Source organism: Crinia signifera, chromosome 3 (assembly GCF_055691185.1).
Source record: "Crinia signifera chromosome 3, ASM5569118v1, whole genome shotgun sequence".
Lineage (NCBI taxonomy): Eukaryota > Metazoa > Chordata > Amphibia > Anura > Myobatrachidae > Crinia > Crinia signifera.
Genome location: NC_139219.1, coordinates 96497886 through 96517557, shown reverse-complemented (window position 1 = coordinate 96517557; position 19672 = coordinate 96497886). Strand labels below are relative to the sequence as shown.

The window sequence follows — 19672 nt, the reverse complement described above, 5'->3', positions numbered from 1 at the left end:
TGTAAATATAGCAAATATAAAGAGCTGGACATACTGTATCACCAGACGCACCAATTTCTGCACCAGCAGCACATGCGCCAGCTTTATGTTATGTGCTCATTAGATATATGTACACCTTACCAGGTCACAAGCACAATAAACTTATTTCATGTTGGTTTAAAGTCTAGACTGGAAAAAAATGACTATTAAGGCCCATACACACTGAGCGACTTTGAGCTGAAAGCCGCTCAAAACAGCCTGTTTGAGCGGCTTTTAGATCAAACCCACCCAGTGTGTATGCCCCAGCAATGAGCGGTGAGCGCTGCTGCGCACTCCCGCATCATCGCCGGGAAAGCCACTCATCTGCTGGTAACACCAGCAGATGAGCGGCGTTGAGGATGGCTTTGCATAGCTCTGCGCTATGCAACGCCATCCTCCCCCCTCCGTCTGCACCGGGCAGGGGGAAAGCCGCTCAGTATGTATGCACTGAGCGGCTTTCCCCGCAGCGGTGATTGACATCATCGCTGTCCATACACGCTGGGCATAGTCGCCCAGTGTGTATGGACCTTTAGTTTTAGTTTAACTGATATTAACAAAGAACCTCTATAATGCCGAAATTATCATCTTCCTTCTTGTGTATGAATGTAGCAAAATACAATTATAAAATACACCTACAAAATCATATCATATACATATAATATTAGTCAGATCAATGAAGATGGAAATTATCAGCTGCATTTAGCTATTCAGCCAATCAAAAGCAACTAACAAATGCTGGAAACTCATCATCATCATCATCATCATCACCACCACCACCACCACCACAGTGTATTGGCTGCATCTCTCAGCCATCTGCAAGCAAATGACAGGCGTATCTGTGTCAGTCACAAGTATGGGAACATACCCTTGGTGTACTTGGACTTAGTTAAAGCCCCCACTTCCCTCCCTAGTTACGATATTCTATGTGCAATATTAATGTATGTCTTTTATGCTAAACAGATGAACTTACACCCAGCTATACTACAGACCCTGTATTTTTAAATTCTGCATTTCCCATGATGACATTGTCCCATTGTTAATTCATATTTCTGGTATAGTTTGTACTCTAAGGTGAACAACAGTTTTAGAAGGAAGTTATGTGGAAAACTGTAGCCAAATGACACTAGTCAAAGATAAAATTCTGCAGCCAAATGAAATGGGCTTTCTTCTGCTTGCTACAGATGTGTCCAGAAGTTATTGATAATAATTTAGCATGGATTGCTTATCAGAGTATTTGTGAATCGAGAGATTATGGAACGACTGCTCATATGCAGAGCTCCCATTATGCATGCATGGGGTGAATTTGCACAAAATATCCATACGCATAGAAGTTGCAGTTTGATTGACAGGAAGCATGGCCCTTTCTGGGCGAGTTGTACCAAATCCCAGTAGTGTATGGGGGCCTTTAGATCAAAAGAATATTCATGTATTTGGATTATCAGTATGTCCAGAGACAAAGTAGGGTGTAAAAGGGTCATTAATGAGCCAACCTGGAGATATCTCTGTTACGCTGTGTTATTTAAGACGTTGCATAGGTAAAATAAGATGCCACACCCCACAGTACCCAGTTAGTCATTTGCTGACATTTTTTAAATTGAGAAGAATAACAGAATGTGGTTGGTTTCTGCAGGATACATGCCGTCTCCCTGCATATATCTCCACACTAGTTCTCATACACTGTTGCAGAGGAAATGACACACAAAACGTTCTATACATAAACAAAATGACACAAATTTGTGACAGTACAAATCAAAGTACGCAGCTTACTTGTATGGGATGTGCTTGCTCCCATTGACCAGAGCCAGAATGACATTGCCGAGAGCTGACAGAGAGAGACATAACCCTGTGCTTCCATCTCTATTTTTACTCTGCACCTTTACGCAGCTTCCTAAATCAATAAGATGCAATCGACTGCGACCTCCCGACACTGCCAAGAGAAAGGAAAAATGGTTAACCTTCAACAGTTGAAGAATTACCCTGAGCCAAACACTTGTGACACTTATGTCACTTGGCACCTGGCACAAACCTCAAATAAGAGTAAAGAAATATACTTTGTAAACTCACACTACTGTGCACACAATATTGTGTATTTAATAAACAATAAAATCCGAAAATGATCATAGGTGTTATTGAGTTGTTGCTTATTAGACACACAATCTTTGCAACACCATATATAATGGAACACATACAACAAAATGCAATGTAACATGTGTGATACATTGCAAGATGCCTTGCTTTGATGCCAATTAGTATCATATGTTTTAAAATAAGATGTCTCTGTGGTTTGATATTTACAGAACTACCCCTCCCTATCAGACTTGCCACCTTTCTACAAAACGTTTTAACGGGCATTCAAGACCCAGTTCTTCATTAAATCTAACCATTTCTCATCCTAACCTTCTGTACATAGCCACTTCTATCCCTGCTGTGTCACCCAAGTTTGTCTGCTCCTTACCTTTAGAATGTAAGCTCTACTGAGCAGGTCCCTCTCTCCTTATGTGCTTATCTAAGAATATATCTCTGCCACTGTTATAATTGCCTCAGTGTCCGCTGCTGCAACTGGTTTACCACGTACTTGTCCCAATTTGTATTTGTACTGTAAATCCCTATTTTCTTGTTTTGTCCTTTTTCTCATCTATGTATTGTCAGGCGCTGCAGAACCCTTGTGGAGCCATATATAGAAACAATAATAATAATAACTGTAGGCTTTAGGAATTTCTGATTACATTCAGGGCTGCATTGAAGACATCACATTACACTGAGTAGCATTAAATTAGATGCAGGCTAGGTATGCAGTAAGGATAAAAAGAGAACCAGCATCTAGTAGGGTGATAGGTTTTGAGCTACTGTACTGGGCTGCAGTTAAATAAAAATGGGGCGTTACTCCCAAACAGATACATAAAAGTAAATAGATGAAATAACAGCACTAAAAAAATAGGTGTTGCAATGTTATCAACTGGAAATTCACAATTTGAAAGTAAAAAACATAATTCTATTAAATATTTAAGAACAATGAATATTGGTGACATAAGTAGCATAGCCCATGATATCATAGAATATTCACCCTTAGATCAGTGGGACCTGTCAATTGTCACACCTTGATAAAGCTGCTGCTGCAGCGAAATGTGTGACACTATGAAAGTCCCACTCTTTAAAGGAACTATCACCCCTTATTGTGACCAGACCAGCCTCTGAAGAGACTCTCTACCAGTCAGAGTCAGCAAATCTTCCTACAGGCTACAGATTACGGGAGGATTGCCTTCTCCATAAAGCCTACAATACAAGGGAAGATCCACTAAATTGCATCTTTCTTGAGGACCCATCATCAAGTTAGGCACCATAGGAATGGACATGGACAATTTACAGGTCCCACTGACCTAAGGGCGAATATACTTTGATATGATGGATTATGCTTCTTATGTCACCAAAATTCATTGTATTAAGTATTTTATATAATTATAATGTTTTTTACTATTAAATTGTGATTTTCAAATTGATAACACCTATTTTTTAGTGCCATTTTCTTATCTATTTACTTTTAGGTATACACTGGACCTGAAACAGACAATATGTAAAGACTCCCATTTGCAGCATGACTGAGCATCTCTGTCTGGTGTGTCGCCATTAGTCATACCATTGAAACCTGCACCAACCCTATGACAGCTGCAGTTTCTTTGTCTCACTTTGGCCCCTTGTGTGAGCGAGTGTGGCAGCTCTCCGTGGCACTCCCGTGACGGCTTGGCCACAACTCTGTTACTTCCCAGGAACGCCCACTAACATTCACAGACCCTGCATCGGATTCTAATGTTCTGTACTCAGATCATCAGGGCGCATGCATGGGGCCAGTCACATGCGCAGTACAAAATATCGGCCAGTATAGCACTCGGACAACCTATGACACAGGCCCACTATGCAGTTATCTGCCCAATCAGTCCCTTTTTGGCTGGTTGGTCTGACAGTCTCATGGGGTTTATGCAGCACCAGGGACTGATTACTGTTCCAACAGTGCAGAAAACAGTGAACCAATATTGTGCAGATTTGTAGTGTGTATCAATTTATGATCATGTCTGATTTTTCTGCCTATAGTTCATTGTAAAACGTCAACTTTGTGATGAGCTTTATGACACATAACCATTCGGATGGGTACAATAAATCATAGTGTGTACAATAGACATCAGATGTTATCAAGATCGTTTCATTACTGAGAAGACCATAAACTTTGTCAGCTCGTAAGTGGAATGGCTCAGGTGTGTAGCCTTTATCTTGTTTAGCAAAACAATATTCTGACAGAGAGGTAATCATGGCAAAGGCATATACTGTAATGGAAGACTGGAATGCAAAGGTTTATAAGACTGTAAAAAAGACAGACAAATGTTCTTGATGATGGAACAATAATAAAATACCATGTCATAAATTGAATAGCACGAAACAGGCACACATTAGGAAATCCTAGTTATGTCCAATGACATTCCCTCACACACAGCCTGGTTGTGCCTTCCCAGCACAGTATATTGTACTAGAGAGAACACAGATCATCTCTCAATGCACAGTGTTACATGCTCTGAATTAGTGATTTCAAACAGCAGTGACAAACGCAGGATTTTTAGAGGGGGGGGTTTCCAAATGTAATCCAAGTAGGAACGGGAATCTGGGGGAATGGTAAAACCACTGGATACTGTATGGAGTGCAGTATTAATATTTAACAGTACAGATGGTCTATAGTATAGTCTGTTTCAAACATTTACATAAGATAAGTGGTAAGGAAAAGGTTAAACATATAATGAATAAATACACAAACATAATAGAACCAGTACTACACTTTCTAAACTCACAATCTCCCACTTCACGGTAAGGCTCCTGTCTCTTCCTCCTGGCAGCTGCTCTCTGGTCCATTGCAATGTTTAAGGGCTCAGATCCACACATACAATAGAAGAAGCTGTACACTGGGCATGTGCAGCAGCTCTGCTCTGTCCCTCACACTACATAATGTGGTGGCAGCTCTAATGATCATACTATATAACAGCGCTATTGTTGTCATAATTTAAGACACTTGCCAAGAGGAGGGGGGTTCCAGGCAACCAGAAAACCCCCCCTGTGTTTGCCTATGTACAGCATAGAAAGAAATGGGAAGTGGATATAGAATACTTGTCTAATTAAAAGCATACAGCACCTAAATAGCCTATCACAAATGTATCAGTTGACCATTCAAATAAAAAGTCACAAATCACTGAGAACTCCTGCCCCTGCTCTTTATTCTATTCTGTCATTTCTTCATATAACATTCATAGTTGTCCAGTACAACAATAAAATAATGCTATGTCCATTTAATGTGTGTTGCACTGGGCAAAAAAATAACCAAATCTGTAACCATTTCTCATGGAACCAAGCTGCTATGACAAATTGTTATTCAAATACTTTTTCATAAAAACTATCCTTTATATCCCTACAACATAGTGCGCTTCAGCATGAAATTCTCCATTTACAAAGCGCATGGAATATGGTACAGTACATGACTTTGTCAATTTAGCGTTGGATGGGAATGAACACTTCAGTTTCTTTGCTGCACTTTCTTGTCATCAATCAGCTAGAAAAGAAATCCTCCGACACAGAATTGTATGTGAACTCTCTGCGCTCCCCTCTGTTAGAATTGCCTTTGTTCTGAGCTGCTCGTAGTCAGTTATGTGTTGTCACTTCTGATCAAGCTCTGCTCTCCTTATAGATAGTGAGGTTACATCTTGCTGCCTCTCCCTGACCAGCCTGTGTCTACGCAGCGTGTCTCGTTACAGTTAATATATGGGTTTTTGCTATGACAAATTCCTTTTTTTTTTTTTATAAACCATACCAAGACTGCACAAATTGATATTTTGCCCAGGATGAAGAGACAGGTTCAGCACCTTATACCTAACCTAACAGTCCCAAGGGCACTACATAATACAGGCTATATTTGAGCATTACTGTCAGCAATATCTGTGCACATCTTTTCTTTGAAGCCTTTGAAGCAGTCATAATGATACCAGGGGCAGAAAAACAAAAAAGACAAAATGATGCAGCTATGAAAGTAGCACATTTTAAGGGTGACAGGAGTCCATACTTACTGCCGCCTTTCCCGCTCTTCTCCATGCGATACTGATAAATGTGCAAAGTAAAGAGCATGTGAGAGTTTCTGTGGTCATCTTCATCCCGTTGGCTGCTCTTACGGGAGGCGATAGCTGCATCCAGGAAAAAGGCAGCTTTCTCCGCAGTGGGGGCCCGTAACTCACTCTGGTTCTGCAGCTAGACATAAAGGAGACATGGCATTATTACCTCTTCTTTATAGCATTTCACAATAAAATACCCATTGTTAGAGTAGAACACCAATCAGGCCTTTTAAAAGCTTAAAAGCACCTGTAGAGATACAAGTCACTCACAGCAGGAACCTCCAGGACGGCAGGACTGCATACGAAGCAAAGTATGCAGTCCTTTTGCAAATGATGTATTGTATGCGATCCCAGCCAAGACTGCCGGAGGATTGGAGATTTGATATATCTATGGTGAAGCCCTTTGGTCCGATGCGATGCTCATGGGACCACGCATCGCATCAGACCTGATGTCAAACACATGCAATTGTGACACTTTTCATCCAATTTCTCACCAGAATCAGATGAAAAGCAACAAAATCACCATGGGATCACCCTAGTGTATTGGCACTTTAAGCCCTTTCCTTCTCTCTACACTCTACAGAAACCGTGCCTCCATGCCAGAGGTGGACATCCTAGCCCAGACTCCTACTCTTATTGTACCTCTTTAGTACCTAAATATTGGTCAGTTTGAGGCTTAAGTAACATGAGCCAGTTAGGAGTGTCATTATAATGTGTACTGCATGTGGCATCACTAGTATTAATGGATATAGAATTCACATTTTGTAGCCAGATCATATAGATTTTTTCACTTCTTTGGATGTGTGTGGGAGGAACAGATTTATGTGGACAAATGAATAAAAAAAACCTGTAGCATGGTAATCTGAACTGTCTGTGCAGTTTATTACACAGATAGCCACTGGTGCCAACAGCTCATCACTGCAGTCATAATGAGGCTGTAAGCAGCTCCCCCTTTAATCCGCCCCTGTACTGTATCTGTCTCAGCCTCATTTCCTCCAGCTTGGCACATCTCACACCTGACTATTGATGGGAATAAGTGTGCGGGGCTGCTCCTGTCACCCCCCTTATCCAGCCCCAGGGCGGGGTGGCGGCGCATCATCGGGGGCAGGAGGCAGCATTTGGAGCTGACCCTGCCTCCTCCCTATAGTGTGAATGGGACCCAGGTTGCTGGACCTGGTTTACCCGTTCACATTGCCCAGCAACCTAGGTCCAACCTGGGTAAAATTCTTCTGTTAACCTGGGTCAGATTGCCAGGTTGCTGGACTCGGGATCTTTCAAAAGGCCCTTTCACACCTCACAATGACCCAGGTCAATCTGGCAACAACCCGAGTCGGTCGCGGGTTATTTGTGCGGTGTGAAAGGGTATCCGTTTCCTAAAGCTCAATCCCCAGGAACCAGGAGTGCCTTTGCTGCAAGCCAGTTGGCCCTTGTGGATATCTGCATGTAGATTGGGGATCAGGGAGGGCAGCCTGCTTGTGGCAGTGGTGGCAGCAGCTGATGCTGGGCAGGACAGGAGAGGCAGAGCACTGGAGTGGGGGCGGAATAGTCCGATGGCTCTTTGGATCTCTTGGCCAAAGATCCAAGGAGTCAGAAGTAACAGATAATTCAACTGATTTTTCAGACTCCTTGGATCACTGGTTGAGTTCAGAGGCTTCATTAGCGTGACGGTCAGCCGGGACTCCATGCTGAGATGCTCGGGACCCACAATTTGAGAACTGCTCAACTATGGGTTTGTTATTTTGCAAGTCAGTGTCTCCCAAATCCAGTCCTAGGAACCCCTAACATGTTTTACAGATTTCCTAGTATGCATTATTACCCGACACATTTGTATACTGTACTGTAGATCCACAGGTTGAGCTAATGAGATACTAAGGCGATCTGTAACACGTGCACTGTTAAGGGTCCCTGAGGACTGGTACAGTATAAGCGGAAGTGAGCTGCTGCTGAATTGACCCTGTAAAGCCATATGTTTAAGCATCATTAAAATATACTGATATGCAAAACAATTTATTTAGACCATTCATACATCTGTATTCTATTGTTTGGTTTCTACATTTCAGAATTGCAATGGATGAGACAAAGGAGGTCCAACATCCCTGCATACATGATTGATTGATTGATTATGTAATGTAGCAACTCAAACCTCAAATTAACTGCTTTAGATTTTTCAATACGCTGCACTTGACAATCCCTTTTGAAAGATATACTGTACCTGCCACCTCTCCCTAGCCAGCAGAAAGATTGATCTTGTGCCAGATACCTTTTACAGTTCTAATTTATTACCTTGAGACAATAGTATGTTCTATCCTAGAGCATCACCAAGCAAGATAAAACACCTTTACATTCAATCCATAGGATACAGTCATCTAAATAGCACATTGTTGTTACATTTATATATTTTATTTTTGTCAATTTAAAGTTAACAGTTTAAATTATGTAATGCTGTGAGATATCTAAATATAGTTTTTATAGGGAATAATTTGCCCATAGGTATAAATTATGAGCATGTTATGTGGCAGGCTCAGCATTCCCCCACATGAAAGTAATGTGGAGGATCCAGACCAGGTTTGGGTAGCAATAGCAGAATCCCTGGAGTGTAAACAGCAGCACCTGGGATTTCCTTATATAAGGGTTTCAAGGGGAGAGTCACATTGCTCTTAATGGTGGAAAAGCTACCCCAGGTGATAGGGGTGTTTTATGGTAGGGGCCATTGGAGCCTTTGAATAGTCTGCTATGCTGGGAGTGCCTGTATGCTACTGCCTGTAATACCGACTGCATATGGATTTAACATGCTATGTATGATGTGACATGCTGTTCAAAATAAACACTGAGGGAGAAATTTACTAAGATGGGAACAATACTTTACATGTGATGTTGCTATGGGCAACCAATCAGAATCTACTTCTTTTTTATTTAGCACCCTCTAGAAGATAGTAGACAGGACCTGATTGGTTGCCCACATATTTGTAAATTTCCCCCTAAAAGTCTTCATCTGAGTCCCCGTGTTTGTAATCCTTTTCACAGTTACAAGAGATGAGTGAAATTTTCAAAACTGTCCAGCAAAATATTTCCTTTATTGTACATTTGTCCTGCGCCAACCTCACCACACCACGCATCCAACATACATACATTCAGCAAAATGCTACTGTACAAGAACAGGGAGAATGGTGCACATGCCACACTTCCAGTGCAGAACAGGCTCCGTATAATACTATGAAACCCTTCTGATCATCTTGGGGGAGAAATGCCCATAGCAACCAATCAGTTTCCAGCTATTTATTATCTAGCACAGTCTATAAAATGACAGCTAGTAGCTGAGTGGTTGCAATGGGAAACTTCTACACTTTATCAGACATTCATCTCCACAATTAAGCATTGAGATGGGTACACTATGCAATATGACAAATTATTGTTCTAATTTCACTTAATCCCAGTACATACAATATACAGTAGGCCCTCATTCAGCTTGGATCGCACAAGTGATCCTCCAATACAATGCTGTGATGTGATCGTAGGACCCATGTTGCCCACCATATTCCAGGACTGGTGAGGCCTTGGACTGCATCGAGAGATGCAGTTTCCTTGGCCTACCAAGCTGTCCCCAAAACTACCAGCCTGAGTAAGCTGAATCTTCCTCAGCTTGCCACCGCAGATGACCTATGATAGCGATGATTAAACCCAGACTGCGACTGTGGTGCAGCGATGACAAATGCAGCAGGAGGCGTACACACTATGCAATCTTCTGAACAGCGCAACATATCGTGTAAGCGGATTGTATCCAAGGGGAAGATGTATGACAGCTGGGAAAACAAATGGGTGTACACATTATGGCCCTTCAGATCTGATCATCGCAGTACAAATTTGTTCTCAGTATGGGCAAAACCATGTGCGCTGCAGGGAGGCAGATATAACATGTGCAGAGAGAGTTACATTTGGGTGGGGTGTGTTCAAAGTGAAATATAAATTGCAGTGTAAAAATAAAGCAGCCAGTATTTACCCTGCACAAAAACAAAATAACTCACCTGAATGTAAGTCTCTCTGCTCATGTTACATCTGCCCCACCTGCAGTGCACATACTGTAGTTTTGCCCATTTTGAGAACAAATTTGTACCACAATCAGATCCGAATAAAGGCCTATATGTGATATGAGCCATATACAGCTCTAATCCATGCATTTATTAGCAAATGACCCATTGAATTATTCAGTAGTAGAAAATGTTTTTGTTACCTGCATGCCACATATTGGGTCCTCACACAGATAGACTCCTGGAGACTGACCATCCTGCAGGCTGCCTGTGGCCACTTCTGACAGCAGATCTCTCAGGTTCTCCTCCTTCCCCCACACTTCCACCGCTGACACTCTCACTGAGAACCGGGCTCCTGTCTTTTCCTTCCGTTCATTAATCAACTTAAAGAGCCATGAAATAGCGCAAGGGATGATGCCAAGATTCTGCATGGAGTCATCTTTGCCAATCATAGTATACGACTTGCCTGCAAGGACAACAGGTATTTAAAGAAAAATAAATGGATAAGAAAGTGTCTATTGCATTATTCAACATACTGCCCTCTCCAAGCATTTACTGTAGTTGTAATATTATGCATCACACTGTATAAAGTGGTTTAGATACTACAATTAATATTTTTTAAGTATGTTCACTAGTTCTGCGCAATTATTAACTGAAACATTTGGTTGATCAGTTAAACCTTGTCATCATTAGCAATCTGCATATGATCTTTTTCGAGAGAAAAAAATAAAAACTTTAGAACAATTGCTAATATATAACTAATTAACTAATAAAAAAAAAAGTCGCAGCTTAAAAATAATCACTGAAAAACTATCAAAACCGCACCCCCCCCCCCCGCCAAAAATTTGGGCCGCGACCCCCCTCAGTAAAGATAACAAACACCATGCCTCCACCCAAATCACCCCCCCCCCCGCTGCCCGTGCCCCCGTGTCTTACTTTCCGCTGTCCTTCAGTGCCAGGGACCCGCAGCCAGCTCCCCTCCTGGCTTCTGCTGGTATGAAAACGGACCATACCAAAATGTCCGCCCCCATAGAGCAGACTGTTTCAGAAAACTGTCTTCTCTATGGGGGCGGTCATTTTATGATGGTTCATTTCAGCAGAAGCCAGGAGGGGAGCCGGCTGCGGAAAGTAAGGCACGGGGGCATGGGCAGCGGGGGTAGGGTGTTTAGGGGGTGTGTGTTTGGCATTACAATAGCCCTGCAGAGCCCCGGCGCCCGCACTTACACAGCACCCCCCCCCGTGAGGTCTGCGGAGCTATTGTTACGCCACTGACCCTTAATTATCTTTGCCAGCTTGCAGCACATTATGAGATGGGGGATGGAAATGTTGGACTTTGTGTGAGTTCCCATATATATTTAAAGCGCCAATCTGTTATATACCCTTGTTTTGTCATGTAAATGATTAGCACTGATTAGCAAAATACACAAGAACTCGATCCAGGGCCGGCCTTAGGCATAGGCAAACTATGTAAGGGGGAGATTGTATGCAAGAAGCATACAGGAAAGACAAATGTGCCTTTTTGGGCGCACTCTTTATTCAATAATTTGATATGATTATTGCATTAAAACATAACTTTTATTGGCTTCTTGTCTAAAAAATTAGGAGCATTACTCATTTCTTTGTTATCGATAAATTAGCCTTGACCATCAATCAAAGAAAGAAATCACATGCATTCCTTTGTTTACTCGATAAATTTATCATTGACCATCAATCGAAGCAAAAAAATCACATACAACATTTAAACAGGACATATACATACATTTTAATATGAAATTTATATGAACATTTTTTAATAAATTTTATGTTTTTTATTAATAAACAAATTGCCTCAGCAGAATTGCATCAGATTTTAAATTTAAGTTGCCTCGGCAAAGTGGCAGCGGTTCGCTCAGCCGCACACGCTCTGTCAACCTCTTTTGCTCGTAAGTTGTAATGTGACAAGACTAATGTGTCTATTATTAGAAAGAAGAGGGTAACCCAGTCCAATGAGTAGACCTGAAAAAGATATAGGTATAGTCACCCGTGAAAAATACTCCAACAACCGGCGGTTCCTAAGCATCTGCTGTTCAATCACCCGTCTGAGTTACCACCCAGTTTGTTCACCAGGAGTCTCCTCTCTGGTTACTAGACCGGCCCCTTGTGGGTGCTACTGATATCAGGCCTCTGATGGGGTACAGCGGTAGCCTGTTGGACTTGGTGTTGAACGAGAGTGCCTGGTTGGTTGTAACACGGGAGTTATGGTAAAGTACACTTCTGCTTTCCAATACAGCTCAGAGAGTCACCCTGGTGCTTTTCAGTATTGCAGGGAGACACTGCGGGCTGGATGGATGAGAGAGTGTTATGAAATTGGTGAATCAGTGACAGTTAGTCAGTTAAACCATAGATTGGCACTTCTGCTTTCAGAGATCTGCACGCATCGAATCCCTGATGAGAGAGTCCCAATTATATGGACATCCTACCAACATGAATAAAGGTTTTAGAGTAGGATGGAAAAAGAGACAGGAGATAACAAAAATGCCTCATGTAACCCACGTGGGGTGTCTGAGCTGTAATTTTGCTTGGAACTTAATAAGTCTAATTACAATCTCACATCTCATAAATATCCAGTTGTATGTGCACTCACATCCAAATCTCTCAACGGCCTACATACAGAGAGAGTCCACCCTAATAGGCATGTCAGGGTTAAATCTTGAGTGGGCAGAAAAGCAGGTTAGCTGTACTGACTGTCAATTGGTGACTCCTGGGTTTTATCTAAAATGGGTACAGTGAATCTCTATGCATATACACTGTAACCACACAGACTGAGCATAAATTGCTCTAATTATCTACAAAAAGGTATAGTGAATATTTGTACACAATTTAAATGACTGATGTGTTTGTACTATGACCTGTGAATACACCCTGTGGTCTTGTCACGTGATTTGACACTCATGTACTGGTGTCCACTAATGCCACACATATTAAACAAAATTGTTAATAGACACGGTTCTAAAACATTGCTATCTATAAGTTTTCAGTACTGTGGAACAAACAATTATTCATGCAGAAATCACTGTTGTAATACCCAAAGTTATACATGCATGTGATTTATATTCTGAGCTCAGCTGTGTCCGCAGACAATGGGCCTGTATGGAGCTGATTGTTCTTTGAACAAATGTATCCAAACTCTGCAACACAGTGACTAGAGACAATGTATTATAACCATTGAATAAAGAGGCTCCGTTAAGCTCAGTGATGTCAGTGGAGTCTAGAATCTTTTAAATGGATCAGGGCTGTATTGAAAGAAAATAAATACACATGGTCTAATGGAAGGGATCTACCAAAAAACATCAGAGCACTAAATGGGTGGCCACTGACAGTGTACCTAGTAGAAACTGTGTTAATAACACGGAGCCATGAGAGGAGCTGTAAGCTCCCACAGTCTGTGACTCAGTGGAGTCAGGCGCACGCACGCTCAGCTGAGCTGCGGCAGAGGTTACCTCACAGTATCCGACTGCAGTTCCCCAGCCGGGGACAGTGATTCTGGATGCGGCAGTCGGAGGTGCGGCGTTTGCTCACACTGACAGTGTGCTCGGCAGGAGATGGACCTAGCGTGTGTGGCTGGCGGTGGCGGGGGTGGCGGGTACGCGTTTCGCCCGTTGGCTTCCTCAGTCCGCCAAATACTGAATGTGTTGGGCGCACCACCAATCCCAGACTACCACTATACAATTGAGTAGTCCAGAATATTGGTTAAACCTATGGTTCGATTAAATACCAAATATATGTTAAGTCTGTGCGGATCCATACCCCCTCTTTTTTTGCATAGGCAAACTAGGCAATTGCCTAGGGCATTTGGAATTCCTAGGGGCATCAGCAGCTTCTGCTGATTAAAATGATATGCAGCATGCCTATATTCTGTTTGTGAGTGAGGCTGTATCTGCATATGAAATAGTGTATTCATGGAAATCACTGTAACATAGCATTCCGTATGCAGGTACAGCCACAGTCGCACACAGAATATAGGCATGCTGCATATCATTTTATTCATTGGAAGCTCCTTGTGTGTGATGGTCATAACAATGCAAATAAGACGAATTTTCCGCAAAAAAGGCACCCAACGTTAGCAGAACTGGCCAGGAGCTGCATGGCCGATTGAGACAAGATGTATGAGGAAACACCTGTATCCAAGCAGAGGCAGAGGTCACAGTGTTAGCGGCTGTGCGAGTGCTGTCTGCGGGTGGGTTGGTTGTGCAATAGTGTTTGGCATATGTGTAAGGGGCATTATGTGTGTCTTGTATAAATACATTAATAATGTGCGACATATGTGTAACAGGCATTATGTGTGTCGTGTTTAAGGGCATTAATAATGTGCAACATATGTTACATAGTTACATAGTAGGTAAGGCTGAAAAAAGACTTGCGTCCATCTAGTTCAACCTGGTATAGATATCCATTGCTGATTTGGTAGGTTCTGGTATTTTACAGACAAATTATATTTCTTATTTGTACCCATGGATGTTTTTCTCCAGTAAATGTTTGTCCAACTTTGCCTTGAACGCATTTAATGAGCCAGCCGTTACCACCTCTCTGGGAAGAGAGTTCCAGAGTTTGACTGTTCTGACCGTAAAGAAATTCTTTCTACTAGCTGAATGAAATCTTTTTTCTTCTAATCTATACTCATGCCCTCGCGTCCTAGATTCCTTTCTAGTAGAAAAGAGGGTGCGTGACAGTTCCTTATATTGGCCCTTGATATACTTGTACATGTTGAGCATGTCCCCCCTTAAACGTCTCTTTTCTAATGTAAATAGTCCCAAATTGCTTAATCTCTCCCCGTAGCTTAAATTCTCCATTCCCCTAATAAGCTTTGTTGCTCGCCTTTGGACTTTTTCTAATTCTATGATGTCCTTTTTATAGTGTGGGGCCCAGAACTGTACTCCGTACTCTAGGTGAGGTCTCACCAATGCTTTATATAGTGGCATAATTACCCTCGAGTCCCTAGTTTCCATTCCCCTCTTAATACATGCCAGAATTTTGTTGGCCTTTTTTGTAGCTACATTACAATGGGCACTACATCCTAGTTTGCTGTCTATTTGGACTCCTAGATCCTTTTCAAGTATGGAATTACCCAGTTCCTCTCCGCTAAGGTTGTAACTTGCACACTGGTTGTGTCTCCCAAGGTGCATAACCTTACATTTATCTACATTGAACCTCATCTTCCATTTTTTTGCCCACTCATCTAGAATTGCAAGATCATTTTGAAGCATGGTGACATCTTCTGATGATTTGATGACTTTGCTAAGTTTTGTATCGTCCGCAAAGATGGATACATTGCTGAGTAACCCTATCCCAATATCGTTAATAAAAATGTTAAACAAAATGGGCCCCAAAACCGAACCCTGGGGCACTCCACTTAGTACCGGTATCATAACTGATACGGCACCATTCACAACCACTCTTTGTTCTCTATTACATAGCCAATTCCCTACCCATCTGCAGATATTTTCACCCAATCCTAGGTTCTCCATTTTATTAATCAATCTCTTGTGTGGGACAGTATCAAATGCTTTAGCGAAATCTAGGAAAATCACATCTACAGCATTTCCATTATCGAGGTTTTTGCTAACCTCTTCATAGAACCCTAGTAAATTAGTTTGGCATGAACGATTTTTCACGAACCCATGTTGGTTAGCACTGAGTAGACTGATGATCTAAATATTTCTGGATACCATCCCTTAAAAATCTTTCAAATAGTTTACCCACAATTGATGTTAAACTAACGGGTCTGTAATTAGCGGGATCTTCCTTTTTTGAATATTGGCACTACCTCTGCTATTCTCCAATCTTTTGGTACTATACCTGATGATAGTGACTTGCTAAAGATATAATGTAGGGGGGTAGCTAGTTCATCCCTTAATTCCATTAATACCCTCGGATGAATCCCATCTGGCCTTGGTGATTTATTTGTTTTGAGTTTGCTTAGCCTCAGTATTATTTCCTTCGGCGTGAAATCCACAATGAGATCTGGCTTATTTGTCCCGTTTGTGGTAAATGTTCGTTCCACAGTCTGCTCTCCCTTAGTAAATACTGATGAGAAGAACTCATTTAACAGTTTTGCTTTTCCCTTGTCCTCAGTAACACTTTTTCCACTAGTATCAGTTAGTGGGCCTATGTTTTCCTTAATTAAACGTTTACTATTTATGTATTTAAAAAACTTCAATTGTGTAATGGGCATTATGTGTGTCATGTGTATAAGGGCATTAATAATGTGCAACATATGTGTAAGGGGCATTATGTGTGTCATTATGTGTATGAAGGGCAATAATAAAGGTTGGCATAATGTGTAAGGGGCATTATGGTTATAAGGACATTAATAATGTGTGTCATGTGTAAGGGGCATTACTGTGTGGTATTATCAGGGGTGCCGAGAGAATGGGGTAGGGGGTACAAATTACCCAGGCCAAAGTCTGATGGAAGGGCCCAGTGGAGGCCCCGGGCCCCCTCCCCTTAAGTGACAGCAGCAGCTGCAGCTCTTCTCCTCTGCCCAGCACACACTGCTTTGTGCTGAGTTGCAGTGTGGCCATGAAGGTGCTTAAAATACAATATTTTCTCAGGATTTTTTTCTAAGGGTATAATGTGAATAATGTGAGGAGTAATGTATATAAGTGTAGTACCACTTTACCTTATATTATAAGGTAAAGTGGTACTACAGTGTGATGTAACATGAATAAGGGACACCATCGCATGATATAATGTGAATAAAGTTGCACTACTGTGTGGCATAATTTGAATTGGGGGTAAAATTGTGTGGCCATGCCCCTTCCCAGCAAGAACACACCCCTGTTTGGGCTGCGCACCGAATGTGTGCGCTGTTTCTATTTAAAATATTGCGGGTAGGAGCACCAAAATGATGACTGCTATGATGAGGGTTGATGGTGCTGGGAAAGGGGAGCAGGGTCAGAGGCGGAACTAGTGGCGGTGCTAGGGGGCACTAGCCAAAATCTTGCCTAGGGCGTCATTTAGGCTAGGGCAGGCTCTGACTCGATCAAATTCTGACCTGATCACAGTACAAATATGGTCTCAAAATGGGCAAAACCCTGCTGCATTTGCAGGGGGAGCAGATGTAACATGTGCAGAGAGAGTTAGATTAAGGGGAGTTATTTTTTTCTGTGCAGAGTAAATACTGTCTGATTTATTTTTAAACTGCAATTTAGATTTCAGTTTGAACACACCTCACCCAAATCTAGCTCTCTTTGGACATGTTACATCTGCCCGACCTGCAGTGCACATGATTTTGAGAACAAATTTTCCCTGAGATCAGGTCTGAATGAGGCCCAAAGTTTTTATCGCACTCTGTTGCCATACATTCCCCCCAAACTGTGTAAAGTGCATGTTTTACATAATTTTATAATTAATTCTGATCTGTATTGATTAGTTTTTTTGTGCAATGTTTATACTATATTAAATATTAAATATTAAAAAAGGGCTTAATCTGAAGATGATAAAATAAGCCAATGAAAATGACAACCATGGCTAATAGCAATATGGTGGTTAGACATTTATAAACTGTACACAATTGTTTAGTAACAAAAACAACTGGACTGATTAAAACTTTTGCTCAGTAGTCGCTATGGGTTATTGCTCCTTTTGACTTTGGCTTTTATACTTGCCAGTATCAACTCTATTTTCTAAAGGTAAAACTAAAACACAACTAACCAAGCTTGGCATGGCCAAAGCAGAAGACACATCCATCTGCTCCATTCACCACGGACTGGATGACTTCAGCCACTGTACCAGCACACACCTCCGCCTACATGGGGTATAAAGAAAAAACATAAGTAAAAAAATCATTTGTCTTCCATGAGAACAGCTGTAGTTACACATTTATTTCTATACTGTATATTTAAATAAATCATATTATCACAAAATATTTCTGGATATAATATTTAAATTACAAAAAGTAAAAGATTATAATGGAGATTCACTTTGATTCTTTTTCCGCATAAAATCTGGTGTGCTGACAACTTTGCTCACTATTTTCCTATCCACAATGTTTTGCTTTAAAGCTCATTCACATGCAAATCCTTTATCGAATCACAAAACCTAATAATGAAATCTTGTGCTTAGAAAGGTCTAGACTCTACTTATAAGAAGCAGAACATCTTTAGGAAGTGCATATATGGATCTGATTTCCAAATGTATAGCAAGCTGACCCTTGACTTCATTAGAAGCAGATCCTTTGAAATGTGTGCAGACACGTCACTTACATGTACACTTCAAGCAGCATTTCCTGTCGGAATAGAGAATGAAATCCACATGCAGATACAAACTCAATGCCTTTTAACTCTGAACTGTCATTAATTATTTAGTAACATAGGCTGGCAAATATACTGATACTTCGCAGCAAACCACATTGGGTTTTTGTAGCAAAATAAAAGTGCCTGGAATACTATATTTATATCAATTCATATATTTTCCAATTGTAAAGCGCAACGGAATATCCTGCACTATATAAGAAACTGTAAATAATAATAATAATATTGGAATATTTCATTGGTATGTCAGGTATTAATTAAAGAATAATTACCCTAGGACCGTAGAAATAGCCATCTACAAAGTCTTATTTGTAATTGTCAATTTAGGATTTGAATAGGAGAGATCTTTAATGCGTTAGTCTGCGTTATCTATTAAACATGACCTGTTCTGTACTTGAGAATCAGACTTTACTATTACTGCCATAGACTGGATGCGTTCTGTGTTTATATAACCGTACAATGAACTTTCTAAATGCTCCCTAATTTATTTAACCAAATATAACAAAACCAATCAATTTTAAATTGTGGACACCGTGTCATTCCAGGAGAATCAATGAATTTATAAACTCGCAAGAAGAAAAATGTAATAACACAGTGAGTACATTTGAAATTAAATTACAGAGGATTTGCTTTGGAACAGAAAATACATCAACACAGAGTTTGCTCCCAGATGGATCTGACTATAATAGATTGTAGCTCACCTCTAAAAAAAAAATATAATTTACCTTTCATTTGTGTATTTATCCTCACTTGGTTAGCATGAAAAAATGATCTTTTTCCTACAATCTGATCTTTTCCATCCATCTTAAGCATGGAATCATTGTGTATTTGGTTTGGTTGATTTTCTAAATGTATAAAATGTGCCCTGAAGGTCATTTTTATTCATGGACCCTCTGCTGTAACCCCAACATTCTTGAACATGGCAATTTTGACTTCTGCATTGGAAATAAATGATCAGGGAGAATGGCCAGAAGTGTTTCTTATTCATTCAAAACAAAAATAATTGATATACTGCATGCTTTTCAGCATCCTCTATATACTGTACAGTATATAGGACCTAGAAGATATGTATACTAATTCTGGGTACACACTAGGTGATTCCCACAGCCACCCATACACTTAACTGACCGATATTGTTCACAATATTGGTCATTGACATCACAGGTCCCCGCTCTGTACATGAGTTAATGACAATAATAAG

At 41.0% G+C, this 19672-nt stretch overlaps 1 protein-coding gene across 3 annotated transcripts in view; it reads right to left on the bottom strand.

Moving 5' to 3' along the window:
- The window catches only part of KIF26B (kinesin family member 26B), a 345725-nt gene that overhangs the window by 43681 nt on the left and 282372 nt on the right, over nt 1-19672 (bottom strand). For all 3 annotated transcript variants that reach the window (XM_083176235.1, XM_083176236.1, XM_083176237.1), the window contains 4 exons: nt 17873-17966; nt 10384-10646; nt 6114-6291; nt 1786-1945 (listed from right to left, as the gene is read on the bottom strand). In XM_083176235.1, the coding sequence (XP_083032361.1) occupies nt 1786-1945; nt 6114-6291; nt 10384-10646; nt 17873-17966 (695 nt within the window). The remainder of the gene's footprint in view (nt 1-1785; nt 1946-6113; nt 6292-10383; nt 10647-17872; nt 17967-19672) is intronic.